At 36.8% G+C, this 21728-nt stretch overlaps 1 protein-coding gene across 2 annotated transcripts; it reads left to right on the forward strand.

Moving 5' to 3' along the window:
• The first annotated feature begins 8 nt into the window (after positions 1–8).
• Positions 9–21103, forward strand: TRA2A (transformer 2 alpha homolog). 2 transcript variants are annotated; one of them, XM_067746145.1, is made up of 8 exons: positions 9–238; positions 10599–10732; positions 14166–14331; positions 15826–16014; positions 18170–18285; positions 19366–19512; positions 19983–20050; positions 20218–21103. In XM_067746145.1, exons 1-8 carry the CDS (start codon positions 203–205, stop codon positions 20226–20228), a joined length of 867 nt encoding a protein of 288 aa, XP_067602246.1. In that variant the 5' UTR covers positions 9–202; the 3' UTR covers positions 20229–21103. The 2 variants fall into 2 exon arrangements, with proteins under 2 accessions (XP_067602246.1, XP_067602247.1); XM_067746146.1 differs by having other exon boundaries at positions 19387–19512.
• The last annotated feature ends 625 nt before the right edge of the window (positions 21104–21728 follow it).

Consider the following 21728-nt stretch of genomic DNA (forward strand, 5'->3'; position numbering starts at 1 on the left):
GTCGCGCACTCGGGAGGCCAGAAGGTTTCTGGCGGCATCGGCGCCATTTTGCCGGAGCCTGTGACCGAGTGGGAGTGGAGTGGAGCGGCTGTTGTTGCCGACTCTTTCCTCCTCCCCACGGTCCAGTCAGCTGGTTGATTAGGCCATCGGCCCTCAAGCCGAGACCTGTCTCTTATTTAGTTCTGGGGAGTGCCTGGCCGACATGAGTGATGTAGAGGAGAACAACTTCGAGGGCAGAGTGAGTACAAAGCCGCGGGAGCCGTCTTCGGCGGCGGCCCGATGCTCGGGGTTTCTCTGGGACGAGCGCGGTCGGGCGGGGTTGCGGGGAGTTCTGCGGGGGCCCGCGGGGAGCAACCTCTGGAGCCATCGAGGTCGCTTCTTCACATCCCAAGATGGCTTCTGGGTTACACTCTTGCCCCAAACACCACGGATAACCTCCCCTTCCCCCTTTCTTTGGAGACTGATAGCTGGACCCCTGGGTCTGATTTCCCCCAGCGGTGCGCCCTGCCTTCTCCCCACCCCGAGGCTTCCTTATCTGTGTTCCGAGGTGTGGGTCCCGGTGGGGCGGGAGGAGACGGCAGGGAGTTCCCCCCGGCCGGATAGTGGTAGGTGCTTCCTGCGGTGGCGTTTCTGGCGACCCCGAGCATCGTAGAGGGTCTCGGGGTCGAAAGTGCGCGGGGCTGCTGTCCGGGCGGGGAGAAGCTGGCGTGGGACTAGCTGGGGCCTGTGTCTCCTTGGCTCTCTATTGCAGTGAGCGGCCGCGTCTCTGTTGGAACCGGCGGCGTTGCGTCTATAAAGGCGAAAGCCTTGAGGTTGAAGGTGGGACGAGCCTAATGAAGTGGTTAGTCAACGACCGCACCGACCCTTAAGCGTTCTTAAGACGAGAGCTGTGAGGGGAAAACTACGCGAGGAGCCCTTTTCCTTTAATGTCCCTTCTGCTTTCCTTTCACTTCAAAATGAATGTGGAAATGCTATAACGCCTTATTTTTCGAATTCCTTGATGTTGGGCTTTTTTTTTTCTTTCTCTTCTTTATATCTCACCTTTTAATGCTTTTCTTCCTATGACCTTTCACCTCAACACTGACCACTCCTTTACAGGTTTTTACGGTAAAAAAAAAAGAGAGAATCTTCTGTCTTAATCTTACATAACTGAACAAATTTCATGGCTCAGTATTTTTACAGTAGTTAATGCTATGCTATTCTCTTAACTCAAAACGTTACCTGAAAATTACAGGCCCTCTGTCTTCCATTTCTCTTTTCAACCCATCCCCCAGCAAAGAGGGCTCAAAGTTTTTCATTATTTTGGATGTGATGAATATAAACATCACAAAGATACGTTATCCTCAGCTTAAAGATACTAGAACGTTTAGCAATGATTGGGTTATATTTCCGATGTTACCCTCGTAGTGAAAATTGATGTGAGCTAGTGTAGAACCCTGAAAAGAAAACAGTCCCCAGACAGCATTTTCCGGCTCTCGTGTTGGCATTCTGGTCACTAGGGGAAACTCATAAAAAACACTTCAGGTGTATGCTGGATGGAATGAATTTTGTCTTTTTATAAGAAGTTCATAAGATAAGCATCTGGAACCAGACAGTTAAATCAGAAGGTCAATTTAGGGTTTTCTTTTTGAGGTTAGAGACAAAGAAAGCTATCTTTAATGCCTTTAAGATTGGATTTCTCTAATAAAATCTGGAGCGTTAGATATTAATGAATAGTTGAACCTGCTCATTTTTTAGGATGGGGTATTGATTGTCGCAACAAGTTTTTAAAATCATGTAATGGTATTTAGGTGGTCGATAGTCATAAGCTGCTTCTTGTTTTGAAAATGTTAGGTAGTTATGGGAAGAAATTTTGCTGTCTGTTAATCTTCAGTTAGCTTCAGTACAGTTTGGGGCAGTTAATGTTTATTTTGGTTTGTGGTGAAGTGAAGAGGACTACTGTTTTGGACCTTGTTTTCTTTTAAGTTCTTATTTTTTTATGTAGTCATCAGGTTGAATTTGGCTAGTTCTAGGTAATTGTTACCTTACCCATCTGAGAAAGAAATGTAAGATTCCCACCCAGTTTTAAGCTAAACATGTAGGCATTAACAATTTATTTTAATAGAAAAAGGTTTTTACCTTTTCCTTTTAGAGTGTTTGTGGTCATAGAAAATATTTTTTCACATGTGATACCCAAATGTGTCTTAGTATTAATGAACTCCGATTGTATAATAAATACATTCACCTGTTACCTTTTATTTTTTTTGGTTGGTTGAGGTATTTGTCTTTATTCATAATTGGGTGAAGAATTAAAATGCCAGAAACTTTTCTGAGGGTGTATGCTTTGTCGTTGTTGTTCTCTTAAAGCAGTTTCATATTCACCAGTTCTTTTGGTTTTTAAACTATAGTGATCTTTTATCAACTAACCACAAACCAGCAATTAAAAAAGGTTTTATAGAATACAGTTGTTGTGTTATCTTTGTATCTAAATGTAGTAACCTTTTAGAGAGCCTCAGAAAAAGGATTTTCAAATGATGTTTCTGAGGTGTTTTAAGTAGTTATTATACTTCAAACTTTTTGACTAAAACAAATTAGAGAAAACATAGGTCAGTATTCAGATTTCATTTGCTTTATGTACAGAATAAACAACACATTTTAACGCCATCTTATTGAAAAGATATTTAAAATTAGAGGGTAAGTTCCTAGAGACTGCGGAACATATTAAAGAATCAGAACTCATACTAATAGTTACTACTTCTATAGCATTTTAGGATCTCCTCCCCTCCCCGCCATCTTTGACATATTTTCTCATATACTGCTCATAATCTTGCAAGGGCTGGAGAACTCTTAGCATTTTAAGAAATTAAAAACTTAGGCCCAGAAGACCATGCAGCCAGAAATATGAGATTTACAAGTCCCAGTCCATTGCTCATTGTATACTTAAACTATGCTGTGTATATATTTTGATTACTTTTTTTTAAAGGAGCACACTGCACTTCAGTGTCTCAGAGCCATTAATGGAGTTTGCTGAAAACAATGACAGGAGCTTCATTTTCCATTATATATTAATATCTCTTGCATTTTCAAGGACTGGAGTAAAAGAGCTTTAGGAAAGAAAATATAATTGGCTGGATTTTGTTATAAGTAACCCTAACAGTTAACCAACCAATTTCCCTTCTGCCTGGGGTGAAACTTGAGCATCCACTACCTTTTTAGTAAAGGCCAGGTGTTCTTGAGGGAAAGAGAGCTTGGAGTCTGATTTGAGATGACTGACAGCTCACATCTGGGTAAAAGTAAGTATATAATCAAGTGCTGTGTGATAGAATTAATAAGGAATTAAGAAAATAAAGCTGAGCAGTTCCGTGAGCTTAGAGGAAAGGGAAAGCTTTATCTAATATGTAAAACTTACGCTGGACATTATGGTAAGGGAAATACGAATATTGATTATAAGGATGAGACAAGGAAGAGGTTGCTGGACTGATGAGACATGATAGATTTGACTGTGTAGTCAGATAATGGAGGATTTTGAATTCTAGATTTAGAAATTTAGACTTAATCCAGTATGCAGTAAGGAGCCATCTATGGATTTTTAATTCTGGGAGTGGCAAAATGAAAGGAATTTTAGCAAAGAACGGAGACCAATATAGGAAGAGCAGCAGTACACACTTGAAATATTTAAGAAAGGAGCTTATGAAAAATCTGATCTAAACTGGACAACAGTGGGATGTAAAGAATGAGCGAGACATTTTTAAGGGATCCAGGAGAATAGTGGTGCCGATAAAATATCAATAAGTAGGTCCATTAAAGCAGTTTGCTTGGGACATGTATATCAACTTAACAGAATTTTAAGCGGAAATGTCTTTTGGAGCTGGGAGTGATGTTGGCACTTGATCTATGACTTTGAATGTCATCTTCAGAAAAAGAATACATCTTCAACTAAAATTCAATCTCAAAAAATTTTAGTCTCCTTGATAGAAATTAAGGGGAACAGAAATTAAGACTTTCTTGTTATTTTACTTATTCCCCTCTACCTCTAATTTTTTTTTGAACGAAGCTTAGAAAAACGTTCAGTCCAATTTTTTTCTTTGACAGTGGCCCAGTGCTCTTAATAGAGGTTAAGGATTCTCTATCTTATAATTCCACAATTGTCTATGCTTTGTAGAATAGTTTAGAATAGTTGAAGAGGAAGGATACTACTTACTCTGGTGTCCGTTTTTCAGAGCTTATTCTGGCTTCTTGAGTAGCTGGAATATTTTAAAGAGACTCCTAGTGTTCCCTTCTTAATATATGAGATGATTACCTGGATGATAAAAGTGAAGAGCCAAACACAAATTCATCTGTGTCAGTTTGGAATTTAAATTTGTTTGTGTTAAGATATTTTGTTGAAGAATAGCAGAAATGGGGGAAGTTTTGCTTTTTTGGTGTTTTTTTGCTTCTTTGAACCCTGGTTTGTAATTATAATAAGGGTGATGACTATGCCATTAAAAACCCAGCTTGGTGACTGGTTCCTTTTAAAAAAAAAAAAACCCTCTCCTTTCTTTTTTTCTTTTCTTTCTTTTTTTTTTTTTTAAGAATACAAATAAGATTGAATCCCTGTTACAGATTAAGAATGTTAGCACTTTAGCTTAAAAAAAAAAAAAAAACTTGGTTCACCTTCTTAAGCAATTTATATATCTCATCAACCTGTTGCAAAAGGGTAAGGCTTCCTTTTAGTAGGAGTGGTATTAAACTTGGGGGATAGTCTTATGTGTCTTGGGTTTAATTTTTTTTCCCTAAAGTACTATGGTTTATCAAATTTTAATGCTTTTTTATTCCCCCATCCATTTAAGCAGAGAATTTGTGAAACTTAAGGTGACGTTTTAATACTCAAATTTTTGTATTTGAGATTCTTTCACTGAAGGGTGCTAATTTGCTCAGTATAAGCAGAAGTTGGGATTTTTAAAAAGAGCAGTGCAACTAATCATACCCATGGTGCCTAACTAATTTTACAGATTTTTTGTAGATACTTTTTATGATTTGTACCATTCCTAAAACAAGTATAAAGAGTCTTGGGATCCGAAAGAATATCAAGAGATTTAAATATTTAAGAATGAGAGTCATTAAAAAAAGTACAGATAAACTTTGTTTATGGACTTAATTTTGTAAATGAACTGGGGTTACTTACTTATGGTATAGTGTGTAATGTAACAGGTGTGAAATAGCCATGAGTAATCAGCATAATAGTTTTTTAGAACTTGTGAACAGTGCGAAAACCTCTTTGATAGCATCAGAGGGTGCTCAGGCATCAAGTAACTAACCCTGGGACCTTTATGAAAGGTATATATCCACAAGCTGACTGAATTAATACTGATTATTTGTACACATGTCATAACCAATTTAGTAGGACTGAGTGGAGGTGAGAAAATGGTAGCGATCAGATGGGGAAAAGAATCAGTAAACACTAAAAAAAGAAAAGTTGAGAAGAGAATAACAGAAGGAAGTGTTGTTTCCCCTCCCTCCTTTAAGTTACTGCTGTATGTAGTTCTGTATAATCCTTATTGTCTCATGATTTTCACCAAAGTGAGTGACTAGGCCTGACCAATCTGAGGTAGAAGAAAAGTTACGATTTTTTTCCTTGAAACTAAAGCCCTGTAGTCTTACTTATTCAAGATTTGTAAATACTCCATGACATTAGAAGATGAGAACATAAGTAGGAAATTCTGTAACAGGTTCTTAGTAGTCTGTTTTAATATAGTTAAACCACTTTAGCCTTTTTACACTTGTTTCTGTACCTTTGAAGTTGCCACTTACACACTAGCTTTTTGGACATTACAATTGATCATGGCATATAAGCCGGCCGGTTTATGAGCCACATTTAAAATTTGTACAGAAGGGAATTCTCTGACAGTCCAGTGGTTAGGACTCCGAGCTTTCACTGCCGAGGGCAAGGGTTTGATCCCTGGCCAGGAAATTAAGATCCGCAAAGCCCTGTGGCACAGCCAAACTAAATAAATAAATAAAATTTGTACAGAAGATTCGTAGATTTTACAGGTAATTTCACAGTGTGACATGAGTTTAAATTTGATTACCTGTCAATTCCTTAATAATTTGTCTAACACATTGCCAAAATTATTCCAAACTTTAGAGACTTTAAAGACATACAGGTTGGAATATGTGTGAGCCTTTGTAGGTACAAAGACCACTTTAATCTTACTTAGAATGCAGATACTGGCATGACTTTAAAAAAGGGGAAATTATCATTTAAAAATAGCTAATGTTATGAGCAATCGGTATTTTCTTTTTAAGAAATTGCTCTAATACCAGTTATGGATTAAAAAGAGAGTGAAAGTATTTCTTTTACAAGCCTAAGGATGAATCTGTAAAAGAAGCAGTCTATCATACTCGAAAGGAAGGAGGCAGAACTGCTATTTCTGTAGACTGAAATGAAAGAAGTGAGTAAACACAGGAGGTTTCCCTCAAATCCTAAAGAAGGAAATTCTTAGTACAATAAATATAAGTTATTTGGGTAATTTAAAATCCTCCCCACCCCCACATACAGTTTACCTAAATGCACTAGTATGTTTCTGTGGAATTCTCCAGTTTTACAATGTAGTAGGGAAATATAATTTTGAGAATTTGTTTTAAAAGCTTATACTATATTCATATAGACTTGAATTTCTGTAAACTTGGCACTGTTACTTGGCGTTTGCCTTGGAATTTTGCCTTGCCATAATATTAGAATGGGTTACAGCATAGCATTTATATTGGTTTATTTTAATGGGCTTTAAGTATTAAGTATACATATGGTCAGAATTTTTTTTCCCATCTATAATATACTAGCTGTATTAAAAGACCCTGAAGTTATTGTTTGCTGTAGGAATTGTTCATGTTCGACATGAACATATTTAATAACCTTTTTCCTGGTTTAAAAAATAGTACATGGTTATACTATTTTTATACATAGAAAGATAGTTCTTTTCTTGTATTGGATACACTATAGTAATTGTAGTTAGCGCCTTTTTATTTTTGGCTGTGTCCTTCAACTACCACCAGAGGCATCTTGTTAATAAAAAATAGTTCAAAAAACAGTTCAAAAAACAGACAGGGGCTTCCCTGGTGGCGCAGTGGTTGAGAGTCCGCCTGCCGATGCAGGGGACACGGGTTCGTGCCCCGGTCTGGGAAGATCCCACGTGCCGCGGAGAGGCTGGGCCCGTGAGCCATGGCCGCTGAGCCTGTGCGTCCAGAGCCTGTGCTCCGCAACGGGAGAGGCCACAACAGTGAGAGGCCCGCGTACCGCAAAAAAAAAAAAAAAAAAAAAAAAAACGGACACTATTTAAGCAGGTTGTACTGTGAGAACTTTCTGCCTAGCTCCTCGTTTATAGTAGGTAAGGTAGACTGGAAGCCTCCTTAAGATATATTTCTGTTAAAATTCGTGGTATGATTTGGTTGAGTCATTAATCTGCCCATTTCAAGTAGGCACTATATTTTTAATGGTTGGTGGGTCTAGATGCAGGTTACTGAAGAATTTGCAGAACTTCTTGACTGGACAGCTTTAGGAGCAGGTTAAGTAGTCTCCAGTGAAACAGGACAGGTAACACCCCTTCTCAATATTTATTTTTCTCTTTGCAATTTCAGTTCCGTTTCCAAATTCTGAATAGTTGTATGAATTTCTTTGGAAAAAGTTGAAATTACCATTTCATAATGAAGACAAGTCAAAGGTAGAAAAGGATAATCCGGCATTTGTCCATAAAGGGCTTATGGTTGCCTGATTGCCAATGCACAGTTTGGTGAAAGTGGCATTTATTTGGTTGTCAGCCTTGAGGAATGTTATTTTAAAATGGTGAATATGACTATGTGTGTTTGAAGACTAAACTGCTAGTTCTTTACAATGACAGGGCGTTTGTTTAGTATTATAGTAAAAATAATTATGAAGATTGAAAGTTTTTTATGCTTTACAGTTTATTCTTTTAAGTTTACTGACAGTTACTGATTTACTTTTTAGATAGATAAGTCTCCAAATTGCTTTTGGAAGTTAAAATTATTGACATCTTCATAAGTTAAAGGGAAGTTACTCTTTCTTAATCTTGAATGATTCCGGGGTAAAAAAATATGTAGTTTGAGGTTTCCCTGATATAAAAATTGAAGAGTAGGCAACAAAGGAGGTTACGTATATGTGACACCTTGGATAATAAAAAGCAAGCCTTCTTTTAAATTTGCTGATGTCTTTTGAAAAGATATTCTGTCATATCTTAATGCTTTTGTTAACAAACTAAAAGGAAAATAGCATATTTTCCAGTGGGTTGCTATACCAGAAATGGGATTTAAAATTTAAACTTTAAGTTGTTACAGAGTTACCTTGTTAACATTAATACCTAAAAAGTGGTTATTTTCAGCACTACTGAATAATTTTCAATTATTGTTTTTATGATGGAAGGCTTAAACCTAATATATAAAATTTTGATTTCTATCCTAAAAAAGGCTTTAGAGTGTTACAGAACTCAAAGCTTTCTATATGTATAACAAAGGCTGTGGTGATGTTTGTAGATTTATACCAGGGGATCTGTTTTATATGAGGGAAAGCCAAAAGGGAGAGGGGAATATATTTTTACCTAATGAATTATAGGTAATGAACTGGCCTGTGAGGCTTCAATTACAAGTGAATTAGCCATACTTTTGTTTTTGTTTTTGTTTTTAGTCCTGAATGTGCTGCTTTTACAGTTTCAGTGAATGAAAAAGCCTAAGTTGCTGTGCCTGCTCCAGGCATCTGTCCAGAAATTTAGCAAGTATCTGAGATGTGGTGAAAGACTTATTGTAGGTAAATAAATGGGAAAAGCTGATATTAAACAGAAAGGTAGCTATATATTTTGATTTTGTTTTCATCTGAAAAAAATAAATAGGCCTAGCAGCATTAGTACTGTCCTTGATGAGTAAGTCTTTTGATATTAAACCTGAAGGAAAACTTTAAGGAAGTTGTGTGATAGTCTTAATAAATAGCCTAAATGAAAATTGGTGCGAAATTGGGATTATTTTCACTAATAATCAAGGTTTAAGTGGACAGAGAAACCACACTGTCCATCCAACTTCAGTCATAAGTGCTTCATATGTCTATCAAATTTAAAAAAAAACACAGGCTTTTAATCAGTTTTTTATATCCAGCTTCTTCAGAAGCCAATTTTCTGATAAAGGATATAGTTACTGAAGGGAGTATAAGTATGCATAGCTGCATAAAATATGCAAAAACTATGAACAAAAGAGGTAGGATAAACAATAAAGACCATGATACTAATTTTGTAATGTACATTATGTACTTCACTGGATAAAATAGAAGTTTTTAAATGGCTCAGTTGCAAAAATACATCTACTACTAGGAATTTACAAGCCAAAGGGGAAATTTTTAAAATTTCATACTTTCTTTTCCCCTTGGTTTTTTTCAGTATGCTTGTTTTATTTCAGGTTGTATCTTTCTGGTTAAGTCAGAGTGAGCAAAGATAGTGGTCAAACAAAATCAGGAGATGGTAGTGATTTTACTAATTTTTTTTACTTCTTTGAACCTCAACATGTGTCCTGTAATGTGTGAGTTTAGATAGGTGTGTACAAATATTTCAGCCTATGATGCTTTGCTTTAACTATATCTTGATACCTTAGCATGGCTTAGTGAAGGCTTATTTTAAGATCACTTGGAATCTTCAGGTTATAAATTAGTGAAAACTTAAGGCATAGGTGGGGGGTTACAGTTTGTTAGAGTTATGCTTGAATTAAGTATTTATATTAAAATTGTTCACGTTTTAGGAACTAGGATGAAACATGAAAGGGGAGGAGGGTGAAGAGTATGGTAAAAACATTTAGAGAAATTCAGTAAATTCTCTTTAATTGTTAGAAACTAGACTTTTGAACAACTTTAAAGATTATAAAATTGTTTTTTTAATAAACTAGTTATTTGCACTTTACCTGCTGGCTTTTCCATTTGGTAGATAACATTCTGAACTCCAGCAGAGTTTTATAATCCCCACGTGCTTAAATATACTAAATGTTCTTTTTCCATTAAGGTTAATGTTCGTGAAGAAATTGAAGAGTTTTTTCCAAGAATGTGGAAGATAAATCAAGATAAAAGAAGGCTAATGAAAAGTATTAAAGATCAGAAAATTAAAATTGAATGGGGGAAAAAATTGAACAGAAGATTGGTCAGATAGAAGCACTTGAATATTTTTTTTTAAGGCTATTTTGAATTGTTTGAATTGGGGAAGAATACACGAAGTATGAAAAATGAAAAACTCAATGAAGAATGAAGAGAAGTAGAAAGCAAGAGTGAAGTAGAATTAAAAGAATCTGGAAGAATGAATGGGTCCTAGGTTAAGTAAATGTATGGTTTATGTTCCAGTGTCTGTATGATCAAGTTGTAGATGAATTTGCATGATTACTTAGTTAATAGAGAATTGGTGATCTGGTTCAAGTAGGGAATTATTGAGGACAGTTAGCAGTATTAACAATGGGTTATTAATGAGCTGAAATTTTTTCTGGAGGGTGTTGCCTAACCATTTGTTTTTCAGGAGCAATCAATATAAATAATTACGGTACTTTAAATGTTAGGTGTTAGGCATCTACGTGACCAGTGCCATTTGTAATACTGTCTTCTTTGTTAGGAGTCTCGCTCTCAGTCAAAATCTCCAACGGGAACTCCTGCTCGTGTAAAATCGGAGAGCAGGTCAGGATCTCGTAGTCCATCAAGAGTTTCCAAACACTCTGAATCCCATTCTCGATCAAGATCAAAATCCAGGTAAGTGTTTAAAATAATATGTAAGTGTGTTTAAAATGCTTTTCTTGGATTTTTCAGGGCAAAGAGGTTTTTACCAAATCCCTCATTTTTGTTGCATTTTTTGTGGAAATTTCACTGAAGACTCAAAATCATGAAGTTGTCTTTTTTTTTAATCTGTGGTTTAGAAATGAATGATACATAATAGATACAAAGACTTAGATAAGGTAGAATTTTCCCTTCGTCCATTAATCTATCTGATGCTAGCTATTAATACAAATTAAATGTGTTGTTTGATTTAAATGTGCTTGGCATTTGAAGGTTAATGTTTGATATTATTTCAATAATATTTGCACAACAAAAAGGTAATTTTCTCCATTGGAGACTTGGCACGCAGTTTAGTGCAGAGATGGTTGATGTATGTATGTTGTACTGGTTATCAGAATGATTTCAGAAGATTTTTCAAGATTTTTCAAGATTTTTCACCTTCCAGCTACATCCTTTACCTGAAGATTCTAACTAATTAGATCCAGCATGGAACTCTGGTCAGATAAAATTGGCAGGAAGTGGTCCTGGAGTGATTCAGAGCCCCAGCCACTACCACTTACACTGAATAAAACAAAGACTCTAGTGAGCCACTGCAAGGCTCACTGTATCAGATGTCCCAGGTGTACTGGTGTGTGGAAAAAACAGTTAAAAGCAACCTGGGACTTCCCTGGTGGCGCAGTGGTTAAGAACCTGCCTGCCAATGCAGGGGACATGGGTTCAAGCCCTGGTCCGGGAATATCCCACATGCTGCGGAGCAACTAAGCCTGTGCGCCACAACTACTGAGCCTGCACTCTAGAGCTCACAGCCACAACTGCTGAAGCCGTGCCCCTAGAGCCCGTGCTCCACAACAAGAGAAGCCACCGCAATGAGAAGTCCGTGCGCTTCAATGAAGAGTGGCCCCCGCTCGCCACAACTAGAGAAAGCCCGCGTACAGCAACAAAGACCCAACACAGCCAAATAAATAAACAAATAAATAAAATTTAAAGTAAATAAATAACAACCTGGACAGTCGATTTGATAAGTCATTGTAATTTCTTCTTTAAAGAGGTAATTTATGTCTTTGAATAGAGTGTGATTGCAAGGGGGCATGAGACAAAAGAATCAAAGGCGTACTTTTCGTGCAATCCACAGCTATGTCTTTTTCTCTGTTGTATCCAGGATCCAGCCTAGTGCTTGATTTGCTAACCACTCTACATAATTAATTGAATCCACATGTGCAGAATAGTGCTAGATAGAATTCAGGTGTAGAAACAGAAGTGAGCACATTTTCGTTTTAGGACTTTTGTACTTGCTGCCCTTAGCCTAGAGTTCTCTTCCGTCAAGATATTCTCATATCACTTGATGCAGTTCTCTGCTCTTGTATCACTGGAGAACATTAAATACCATGCACACTCTTTATTCCCTTATTCCTAATTTTTTTCGTAATATTTATCACTATCTGACTTAGAGAAAAGGTAAGCAGTCCTGAAAGATTTTAAATTAACATCACTTTTTGTTACTATAGTCCTCCCTCAGTATCTGTTGGGGAAGGATTGGTTCTTCTGCGGATACCAAATCCTCAGATGGTCAAGTCCCTTATATAAAATGGCATGGTACAGTCAGCCCTCCACACGAAGGACCAACTGCATTTAAATGTAACTATTGATATTTTATGTGACAACTTATTAATGTTTTTTATATTTTAAATTGAAGCTATAAATTGGTGCTAAGGAAAATAGGAAATGTCCTGTTTGGTATTCGTATAAAACACAAGTTATTTTCTTGTTTCTCCCCCACCCCGGCCAGTGATTAATTTCTTGCAGATAGTAGGCCATTCATATTATTTTCATTCCCACTCAAGATTGTTTGCCTCCTTTCAATAAAGCTGTACTCTAAGCTTCATACACAAGATTTGTCCCAGTCCTTTCGTCATCTTCATTTTCATTCCATCCTTTATAAGTATCCTAATTCCTAGCAGATTATATACTCTTTTGCAATTCTCTAATCACATTTCCATGTTTTCTTGCTAAGGAACCTTTGTTCTTGGTATTCCTAGAACACTTTTCCCCTGTCTCCCTAGTAGAATCTTATTAAGTCTCCTAGCTTTATTGTTTAAACTTTCTGGCCCTTAGCATTTATATCATTTATTGAATACCTCATAGAAGTTATTTTGTATGACTTTCATGACTACTGGTCTGGGTGTTTAAGGATAGATCATATGAATAGTAATAAGAAATGGCATTTTCTTTGCATTAATAGGCAAAGAAAAAAGACTGTGAGCAATTGGAAATTATCAAATAGGAGATGAACTAGGGAATCAGCAGTAGAGAGATTGGTGAGATGCTGTAGAAAGCTTGAAGAAATGAAGACCATTAGACATGAAGACTTAGTTTAGTGGGGATTTAGGTTGTGACGAGTTAATTTAGCAGATGCTAGATTGCAGCAGGCGAAGGAAAGACTGGGAAGGAAATGATACTTAACAATGGAGGGAATATAGGACTATTTTGAAAATGTGATAAGAGTCAAGCGATTTTATTGTGATGGTAATGGTAGTTGATGGTTTGTTTTGTCTTTTGTGTGTGGTGAAATACACAAAATTTATAGTCTTAACCATTTTTCTGTGTATGGTCACTGGTATTAAATGCATTCATATTGTTGTGCAACCATCCGTCTCCATAATTCTTTTTGTCTTGTAAAACTGAAACTCTACCCATTAAATAATGACTCTCATTCTCCCCCCAGCCGCTGACAACCACCATCTTATTTCTGTCTCTTATGATTTTGACTACTCTTAAGTACCTCATCTAAGTGGAATCACACAGTATTTGTCTTCTTATAACTGGCTTATTTCACTTCGCATAATGTCCTCAAGGTTTATCCATGTTGTAGAATATTAAAGAATTTTCTTGCTAGTGCCAGTTGATTTTTTTCTTTCTAAAGAAGGTGGAGCCTTAACATGTTTGTAAGGTAAGGTGGGAAGAGTGAATTTAGAAGGGATAGACTGGTAACAAGGAGGAGTTGTAGTGAGGAAGAATACTTTTTCCTCTGAAAGGGGAAACGAGCTGAGAATAAGCAGGGATATATATAGGTATAGGTCCTTGGCATTGTCAAAAGTTCAGAAAGCGAAAGTAAAACCAATGAATCATGAACATAATTAGTAAAAATTTACTGTACACATACCAAAAAGACACTTTGCAAACTGGGAGCACTCCAGCCAAACATGGAATGAGGCTCAGTGGTATGTTGTTACAAAGCAGCTTATATGGTGAGCAGGCAGTGTCTTCACAGTATTTGGTGATTAAGGTAAATTAACGACTGATCTGGTTTTGTCTGCTCAGGGAACCTTCATTTGGTGTCCATTTGCTTTTGATTTTAACAGCGTTAGGCATTTTGTTCCAGTATCTTTACCTAAATTTATTTCTCTCAAAGGTCGAGGTCAAGGAGGCATTCTCATAGACGTTACACTCGATCCAGATCCCATTCTCACTCTCATAGGAGACGATCTCGAAGTAGGTCCTATACACCAGAATACCGGCGTCGCAGGAGCCGAAGTCATTCTCCAATGTCTAACCGGAGAAGACATACAGGCAGCAGGGTATGTGTTTTTTAAAAGTTAATGAGGGACTTCCCTGGTGGTCCAGTGGTTAAGAATCTACCTTCCAATGCAGGGGATGCAGGTTCGATCCGTGGTCGGGGAGCTAAGATCCCACATGCTGCAGGGCAACTAGGCCTGTGCTGTAGAGCCTGCACGCCACAACAAAGATTCCGAGTGCTGCAACTAAGACCTGACGCAGCCAAATAAATAAATTTTAAAAAACAAAGTTAATGAAAGCTTATTTTGTCTTTCCTGTGTATTTAGTCATAGTATAACATCTTTTATGGGAGCTAGAGCACTGTTTAAAAGTGGTACTTCAGAAACATCCTTGGCTATATGAATATTGTTTATATGCATTCAAGTGTGTTTTCTTTTTTTGACTTTTGAGTTGTTAAAAGAAATGAAATCTGGGGACTTCCCTGGTGGCGCAGTGGTTAAGAATCTGCCTGCCAATGCAGGGGACATGGGTTTGAGCCCTGGTCCAGGAAGATCCCACGTGCCGCGGAGCAGCTAAGCCCTCGTGCCACAGCTCCTGAAGCCCGCGCGCCTAGAGCCCGTGTGCCTGGAGCCCGTCTGCTTAGAGCCCGTGCTCCACAACAAGAGAAGCCACCGCAGTGAGAAGCCCGTGCACCGCAATGAAGAGCAGCCCCTGCTCACTGCAACTAGAGAAAGCCCGTGTGCAGCAACGAAGACCCAACACAGCCAAAAATAAATTAATAAAATAAATAAATTTATTTTTATAAAAGAAAGAAATTGGGGAAGAAGCAATATGTTCCAATAATTGAGTTGAAAATACTGAGATTAAAAGTTTTACCATGGGAAGGGTAGCAAGGAAATAGCAAAAGCTCTGTAGTAATATTAATAGCTAACACTTATATTGAGCAATGTGCAAAGTTCCTCAATGAAGTAATACTTTTAATCTCTCTTTGAGTCAAGTTACCTTATTATTGATAAGGAAATTGAGTCTTAGATATGTGACATTGAGGTTTGTTTGTATTTAACCATGGTGGAGTCTGCTATTATTTAATGATGCTTTGAAATTTGCATGTTAATTTTTCAAATCTGGATTGTGGGAACCTTGAAAGATTATCCTTGCTAAAGAATGAAAATTGAGGAGGAGAATCTAATCAGCAATTGCAGATGAAGTCAACGTTGAGTACAAATCTATAAGGGATATAAAACATTTGAATAAACTAAAAATATGGCATTAAACTAAGGATGAATTCTTAGGATACGTTCTGAAAATTGCTGGGCTAGAAAGTTAGGGACATTTTTATTCAGGATGCAGCCTGGAGTATATTCTAAAGAAGGCTTGAGTGTACTATGAACTGTAAAATATAGCTCGCCTGTTTTTTTTTCTTTTAAATTCTTGTTTCCGAGTGACTTGAAACAATATAGTCTTTGTGTATTGGGTGAAGTGTTCTAAGCAAAGTATTTCTGTGTGTTTTTATTTTAATTTGGAGCTTAAAGTTAAATAACATCTTTATTCAACAGGCAAATCCAGATCCCAACACGTGTCTAGGAGTGTTTGGCCTCAGTTTGTACACAACAGAGAGAGATCTTCGCGAAGTATTTTCTCGATATGGACCGTTGAGTGGTGTCAATGTGGTTTATGACCAGCGAACTGGACGATCACGAGGATTTGCTTTTGTTTATTTCGAGAGAATAGATGACTCAAAGGAGGTAATTTTGTTTTTGTAATTATTTGTCATTTTGAAAATTTTCTGATGTGCATTATTTAGTATTGAGTTACTGTTAAAAGCTGATTGATAAACTCCCAGTTCTATAAACATTATGTCCTCTTTCATTGTCTGGCATGATTTAAACTCTACCTCTCAGTATTAGAATTGGAATGGCCAGTTTCACTTTCCAGCTAATACTCTCTGGTATAGGCATATCTTTATTGAAATCCGGCTTTGTAAAGTGAGGTTGTGTTTGAGTTAATGGAAAAGGTGAAGTATATATGTGTTCGCTTTTGAATAACCCTTATTCATGCTCCAGGCAAATGATTACATTGACCTTTTAAAAGAATTGTGTTTAGGGCTTCCCTGGTTGCACAGTGGTTAAGAATCCGCCTGCCAATGCAGGGGACACGGGTTCGAGCCCTGGTCCGGGAGGATCCCCCATGCCGCAGAGCAACTAAGCCCATGCACCACAGCTACTGAGCCTGCACTCTAGAGCCCATGAACCACAACTGCTGGGCGCGCATGTGACAGCTACTGAAGCCCGCGTGCCTACAGCTCGTGGTCCGCAACACGAGAAGCCATCGCAGTGAGAAGGTTGCACACTACAACAAAGACCCAATGCAACCAAAAAAAAAGAAAAAAAAAAGAATTGTGTTTAGGTTTAATCTGTTTAATTTTTGTAAGTGTCTATAATTAGCTCCCTGTCTCTACAGAGCTTTGTTTATCTATTCTCTTAAGTTCATCTACCATTCTGTTCTATAAATGAAAATAATACGTGGAAAGAATTGGTACTTTTTCATTTTTGTTTAGTGCCATTCTTAATTTGCCTGACAGAATGATCCTAATCAATGTCAGGGATTTGAAATAGTGCTATTCTAATGTTCTAGATAATGGATTATAGAGGAAGCAGTAGGCTTGCCTTCTCCATATTAAAAGTTCATAGTGACTGAATTAGAAAATTCCATTTTAAGGAATTTTTGAAGGTCATTTGTTAAAGAAATGGAAGGTACTGGCATTTCTTTTTTGTACCATTTTACACGTGACAGTAGTTGGCTATAGGTCATTATTGCTCTTTGCATCAACAATGTTTGATTGCGGTATAAGCAGTCGTAATAAAAGAGTATCTTTCAGAAACAATAAATGCTATTTTTATTTGGTGGTAGAGGCCAGGGATGATACTGAACATCCTACAGTGCACAGGATAGCCACCCGCAACACGGAATTAGCAGGCCCCAACTGTATCAATAGTGGTGTGGTTGAAAAACCCTGGATAATTCTAACAAAATAATGCTCTGAGTTGAAGGCATTTATGTTATAGACATTATGATAGACACAGTAATGGTTTTTTTACTGTTACATGTTTGTGATTGGTTTATTCCTGTTCTCAATTAAGGGATAAAGGTGTAAATTTAGAAATACCAGGATATCTCACCTGAAGTGCGTAGTGCAAACAATATCATAATTAAACATTTTTTTAATATGAAACTTGTTTGTCCAGTCTTTTCACACACCTCCTCCTCTTAGGTTTATTTCTGGATAAGATAAAATTAAAATGGCAACTTTACTTAGTTCCTGAGAACTTCTTAAAATGTGTTAAAGTAGTTGGATTCATTTTTGCATTTATTGGTATTAGTACCAAAGGGCAAAGTGTTATGTAATGTGAGCACAGACATAAAGACAGCACTTGCTGGCGGATTAAGAAGTTCCTTTATATTTGGAGTTCACTAGGTGGCAGTGTGTTACTTAAGGAATGGCTCTACAAGTTTTCAAGGAATGGCTTGACAAGTTTAGACTTGTCCACTGAGTTGCAATTTCTGCTTTGAGTTGCTCAGACTGAAGCTAGTTACTGAAGCCTCAGAATTCTTCAGGCTTCCCTGGGTTGTGTGGTTCCTTCTTTATGGCTGTAGCTGCCCCTAGTCTTTCAGCAGAGGCCTGCTTAAGTGTCCACGTGTACGTTGAAAACTCAGTACTATTGACATGCATATAGCAGGGATTAATACATCAAATCCTAGCCCTTCTTACTTGAGAAAGAAGTGTTTAGAGAATTTTAATTTTTGAAATTTCAAATGAAAAATGTGTTAAATTTTTTGCAGTTTTGATAGTTTCTCCTTGGTGAATTATGCATGACTTTCTGTGCCTGTTCTCCTTTATAGGCTATGGAAAGGGCAAATGGAATGGAGCTGGATGGTAGAAGAATTCGTGTAGATTATTCTATCACCAAGAGAGCGCACACACCTACACCAGGCATATACATGGGCAGACCAACTCAGTAAGATTTCAAGTTTCCTAAGCTGAATTTTAGGAGCCAGAAATCCACCAGAAATGTGTGCAAAATTTTGATGAATCAAAAGATAAACTTCTTTTCTCTGTAACTTGAATTGAAAGTTATTTAATATGACTATATGTATTCTTTGAATCGTTTTATTTCTTTGATTTTTTATATGTATATTTGAGCATGGGGAGAAATTAAAACTATTGAAGTGCACTCCTGGCTATTTTCTTGTACTACAGAAATAGAAAAAATATTAAATACTAGAAAATTGTATGCTTTTAAATATTCTCTAAATGTATATGTGACCTTGGAAGCCTCTGTATATATGGAATGGTTTTACTGATATTAATGTTTGTTTTTTAAAAAGCCAGTTTTGCATTGTGTACAACATAAATAGGGACTTTTATAAAAGTTTTTTAATATAATATAACCAAAGGCAGTATTTCTTAAGAGTGAAAGAAGAAATATAGGCTTTCATTTAATGTGAAGCCTCTTGGGAAAATATAGGATTTGACAAGGAGAGCCTACAGAAAATAGTAGTAATAGTGAAAATAATGTCCCTATGATTAGGAGTTGGGAAAACAGCAGGAAAAAGAGGGCTTAGAGTTTAAATTCACTGCCAGAGGTTTGAACACGAGACCTTGAAATTTTTTAGCGCTGGATGTCAGTTCTCTTTGGTGTTCAGGGTTGGTTACTTTTAAATTCTTGATACTTATTAACTGCTTTTGAACTAGTCATAGGACATACATCTTAGCATTTTGGTACTTTTTCACCTTATGGAAAAAAGCACGATGCTTTTTTCACCTTTCACAAAAGGTGTTGCTGATTTGGATAGTGCATTAATAGAAGAGCATTTTATAGTTTGGAGAGTTTTGTGAAATTATTCGTGGTTATTTATGTTATACATATGAAGCAAAAGCAGAATACCATGGGAGTCAGCAAAGTGAGACGTGGAAGTAATTAGCATGAAAGGGTTATCTCTTCTCTCTCTTGTCTATCTCCCTTCCTTCTTCCATTTTATTTAAGCATCCATTTATATTAAATGATGACAGAAGGTGATCATTCACACTGATGTAGAGTTTTCACATTTTTCTGTAGCAGTGGTGGTGGAGGTGGTGGTGGTGGAGGTGGAGGTGGAGGAGGTGGCAGACGTCGAGATTCTTACTATGATAGAGGATATGATCGTGGGTACGACAGATACGAAGACTATGATTACCGGTACAGGTAATGTTTTAACTTACAATTTCTGTTCTAAGTTAGATGATAGTAGTAGTGTTTGGCACTTTTAATTTATGTTTAATGTGTATTAATAAAAATATTTAAAATATGGGGCTTCCCTGGCGGTCCAGAGGTTGAGGCTCCGTGCTTTCAGCACAGGGGACACAGGTTTGATCCCTGGTCGGGGAACTAAGATAAGATCCCACATGCTGCACAGCGTGGCCAAAAAAAAAAAAAAAAATTAAATAGATTTTATATGATGCTTTCTTGAAAGTAGGAAAAATGATTTTTCTCAAGACCAAGAAAAGTGGTTAATTATCTGTATTGGCCAATACTGTTCTAGTATTGTTGGCACATGGAAAACTTAATAGCTTTCCTCTTAGGTCCATTATTATTTTGAATGATGGAATATTTGGTTTTATCTGCCTCGGTGTAGTGATTATGTGATATGCTGATTAATCTTTTATTTCCTACAGAAGAAGATCGCCTTCTCCTTACTATAGTCGATACAGATCACGATCAAGATCTCGTTCCTACAGCCCAAGTACGTACACTTTTGCTTTTGTTGCATTACGAACCTCATTTCTAATTAATGGTTTATATTTTATAAAATTAAGGTATATAGTGACTGTTAATAGTTGGGAAAATATTAGGCAAGTCAAACTATAATTCTCATTTGATTAAAAAAAATTTTTTTTTACTCTTTTCCAGGACGCTATTGATAAACAGAGTGGTTGCAGTTGAGGACATCTTTTTCTTTCTTTTTTTTCCCTTTCTCTTTTTTTGTTTAATTCTGGATTTCCCCAAGCTTCTAATCCTTCCTACTCCTTAAAAAGAACCCTTACAAACATCTTTGGTTTATTTAGCATCTACACTTTGTCGATTGTATTGCTGTTTTCACCCCTTTTATTATATTCTTAAAGATGTAATTGTCATTTTGAGTAGTTAAGCATCTTGAGTAAAAAAGGAACCCCCAGTGTTATGCTTTTGTAAATGTTTTTTTGTTTGTTTGTTGCTTTTACAGAAAATTAACTCCTGCCTAATCGAATGAGGAAAGAAATGATCTTTTTAAAGCTTCTTTTGTGTTAGATATTGTATTAGACATGGTATTAGAGAGCTGCATTTACTACAAACTCCTTTTTTAACTTTCTTTTGGGAAAGTTAGTAACATAAAGTAGTTCGGTCATGTCAGGTTTGTCTGGGGTGGCATGGAGCAATCAAATAATTGAGTGTAGAAAGTTTGAAGCTATAGAAGGAAACACTTGGTCATTTCTTTTGAAGAACGGAATTTTTGAGCCCTAAAAAATGTCGTTTTTTTAGAGATGAAAAGCTTGTGGACTCCTACAAAACATGTTGTATTTAAAATACATTTGTTAAAACTTAAAAACGTAAAGTTTGATTTTTGTGTTGGAATTTTTGAAGTTTAATCAGTGAAGGACAACCCTTATTATTTATTATTTAGAGCAGTTGTATGCTTTGCTGTTAGAAATTTTGGTATTGGGGAAATGGTTTAAGTAGGCTATTGTATAGAGTCCTTAGAAATAGTGAGGCGAAGGGTGGTCTCCTTTCAAATAAAAGTTAATTTCTTTGAAAATGGGACTGTCTCTTTATTGTGGTACAATGGGAAAATATAACTGGATTAATTTGGATTTCCTTTTTCCTAACATTTTTGCTTACGCATGAATGTATAATCTGTGTCTCTTCTTCAGTCTTGAAAAACCATTTTCTTTCCTCCCTTTTTTGGTCAACGAACTTGGAAATATTGAGAGTATTCTGAATCAAACACTATGCTGAAGGAAAGATAAATAATATGGTTCATTTCTTCAAGAAGCCCACATTCTAATAGGAAACAACACACTTAAATGACTGTAATGTAATGAAAGGAGAGGCTCTTAGGCTGAAGAGGTGGATGATTTTTCAGGTGACCTTTATAAAAAGGTAAAGGAGCATGAGCCTCCTTTGTTTTCTTTCTCAAAGCAATGAGAATAAAATTAGATAATTATGATCTATATAATAGATCAGTGGGATCTATGGAACTGAAGTACCTCAGACATCTTTATTAAAAAGCTAACTCTTCAGGGCTTCCCTGGTGGTGCAGTGGTTGAGAATCTGCCTGCTGATGCAGGGGACACGGGTTTGAGCCCTCGTCTGGGAGGATCCCACATGCCGCGGAGGAGCAACTAGGCCCGTGAGCCACAACTACTGAGCCTGCGCGTCTGGAG

The sequence above is a fragment of the Pseudorca crassidens genome, chromosome 8 (genome assembly GCF_039906515.1).
Source record: "Pseudorca crassidens isolate mPseCra1 chromosome 8, mPseCra1.hap1, whole genome shotgun sequence".
Lineage (NCBI taxonomy): Eukaryota > Metazoa > Chordata > Mammalia > Artiodactyla > Delphinidae > Pseudorca > Pseudorca crassidens.

Bases quoted from the DNA above. Each gene is read 5' to 3' on its own strand.
- TRA2A (XM_067746145.1), top strand. From the start codon at position 203: ATGAGTGATGTAGAGGAGAACAACTTCGAGGGCAGA. The intron at 10,733-14,165 runs GTAAGTGTTTAA...TTTCTCTCAAAG, and splicing joins CGATCAAGATCAAAATCCAG to GTCGAGGTCAAGGAGGCATT. The intron at 16,015-18,169 runs GTAATTTTGTTT...TCTCCTTTATAG, and splicing joins GAATAGATGACTCAAAGGAG to GCTATGGAAAGGGCAAATGG.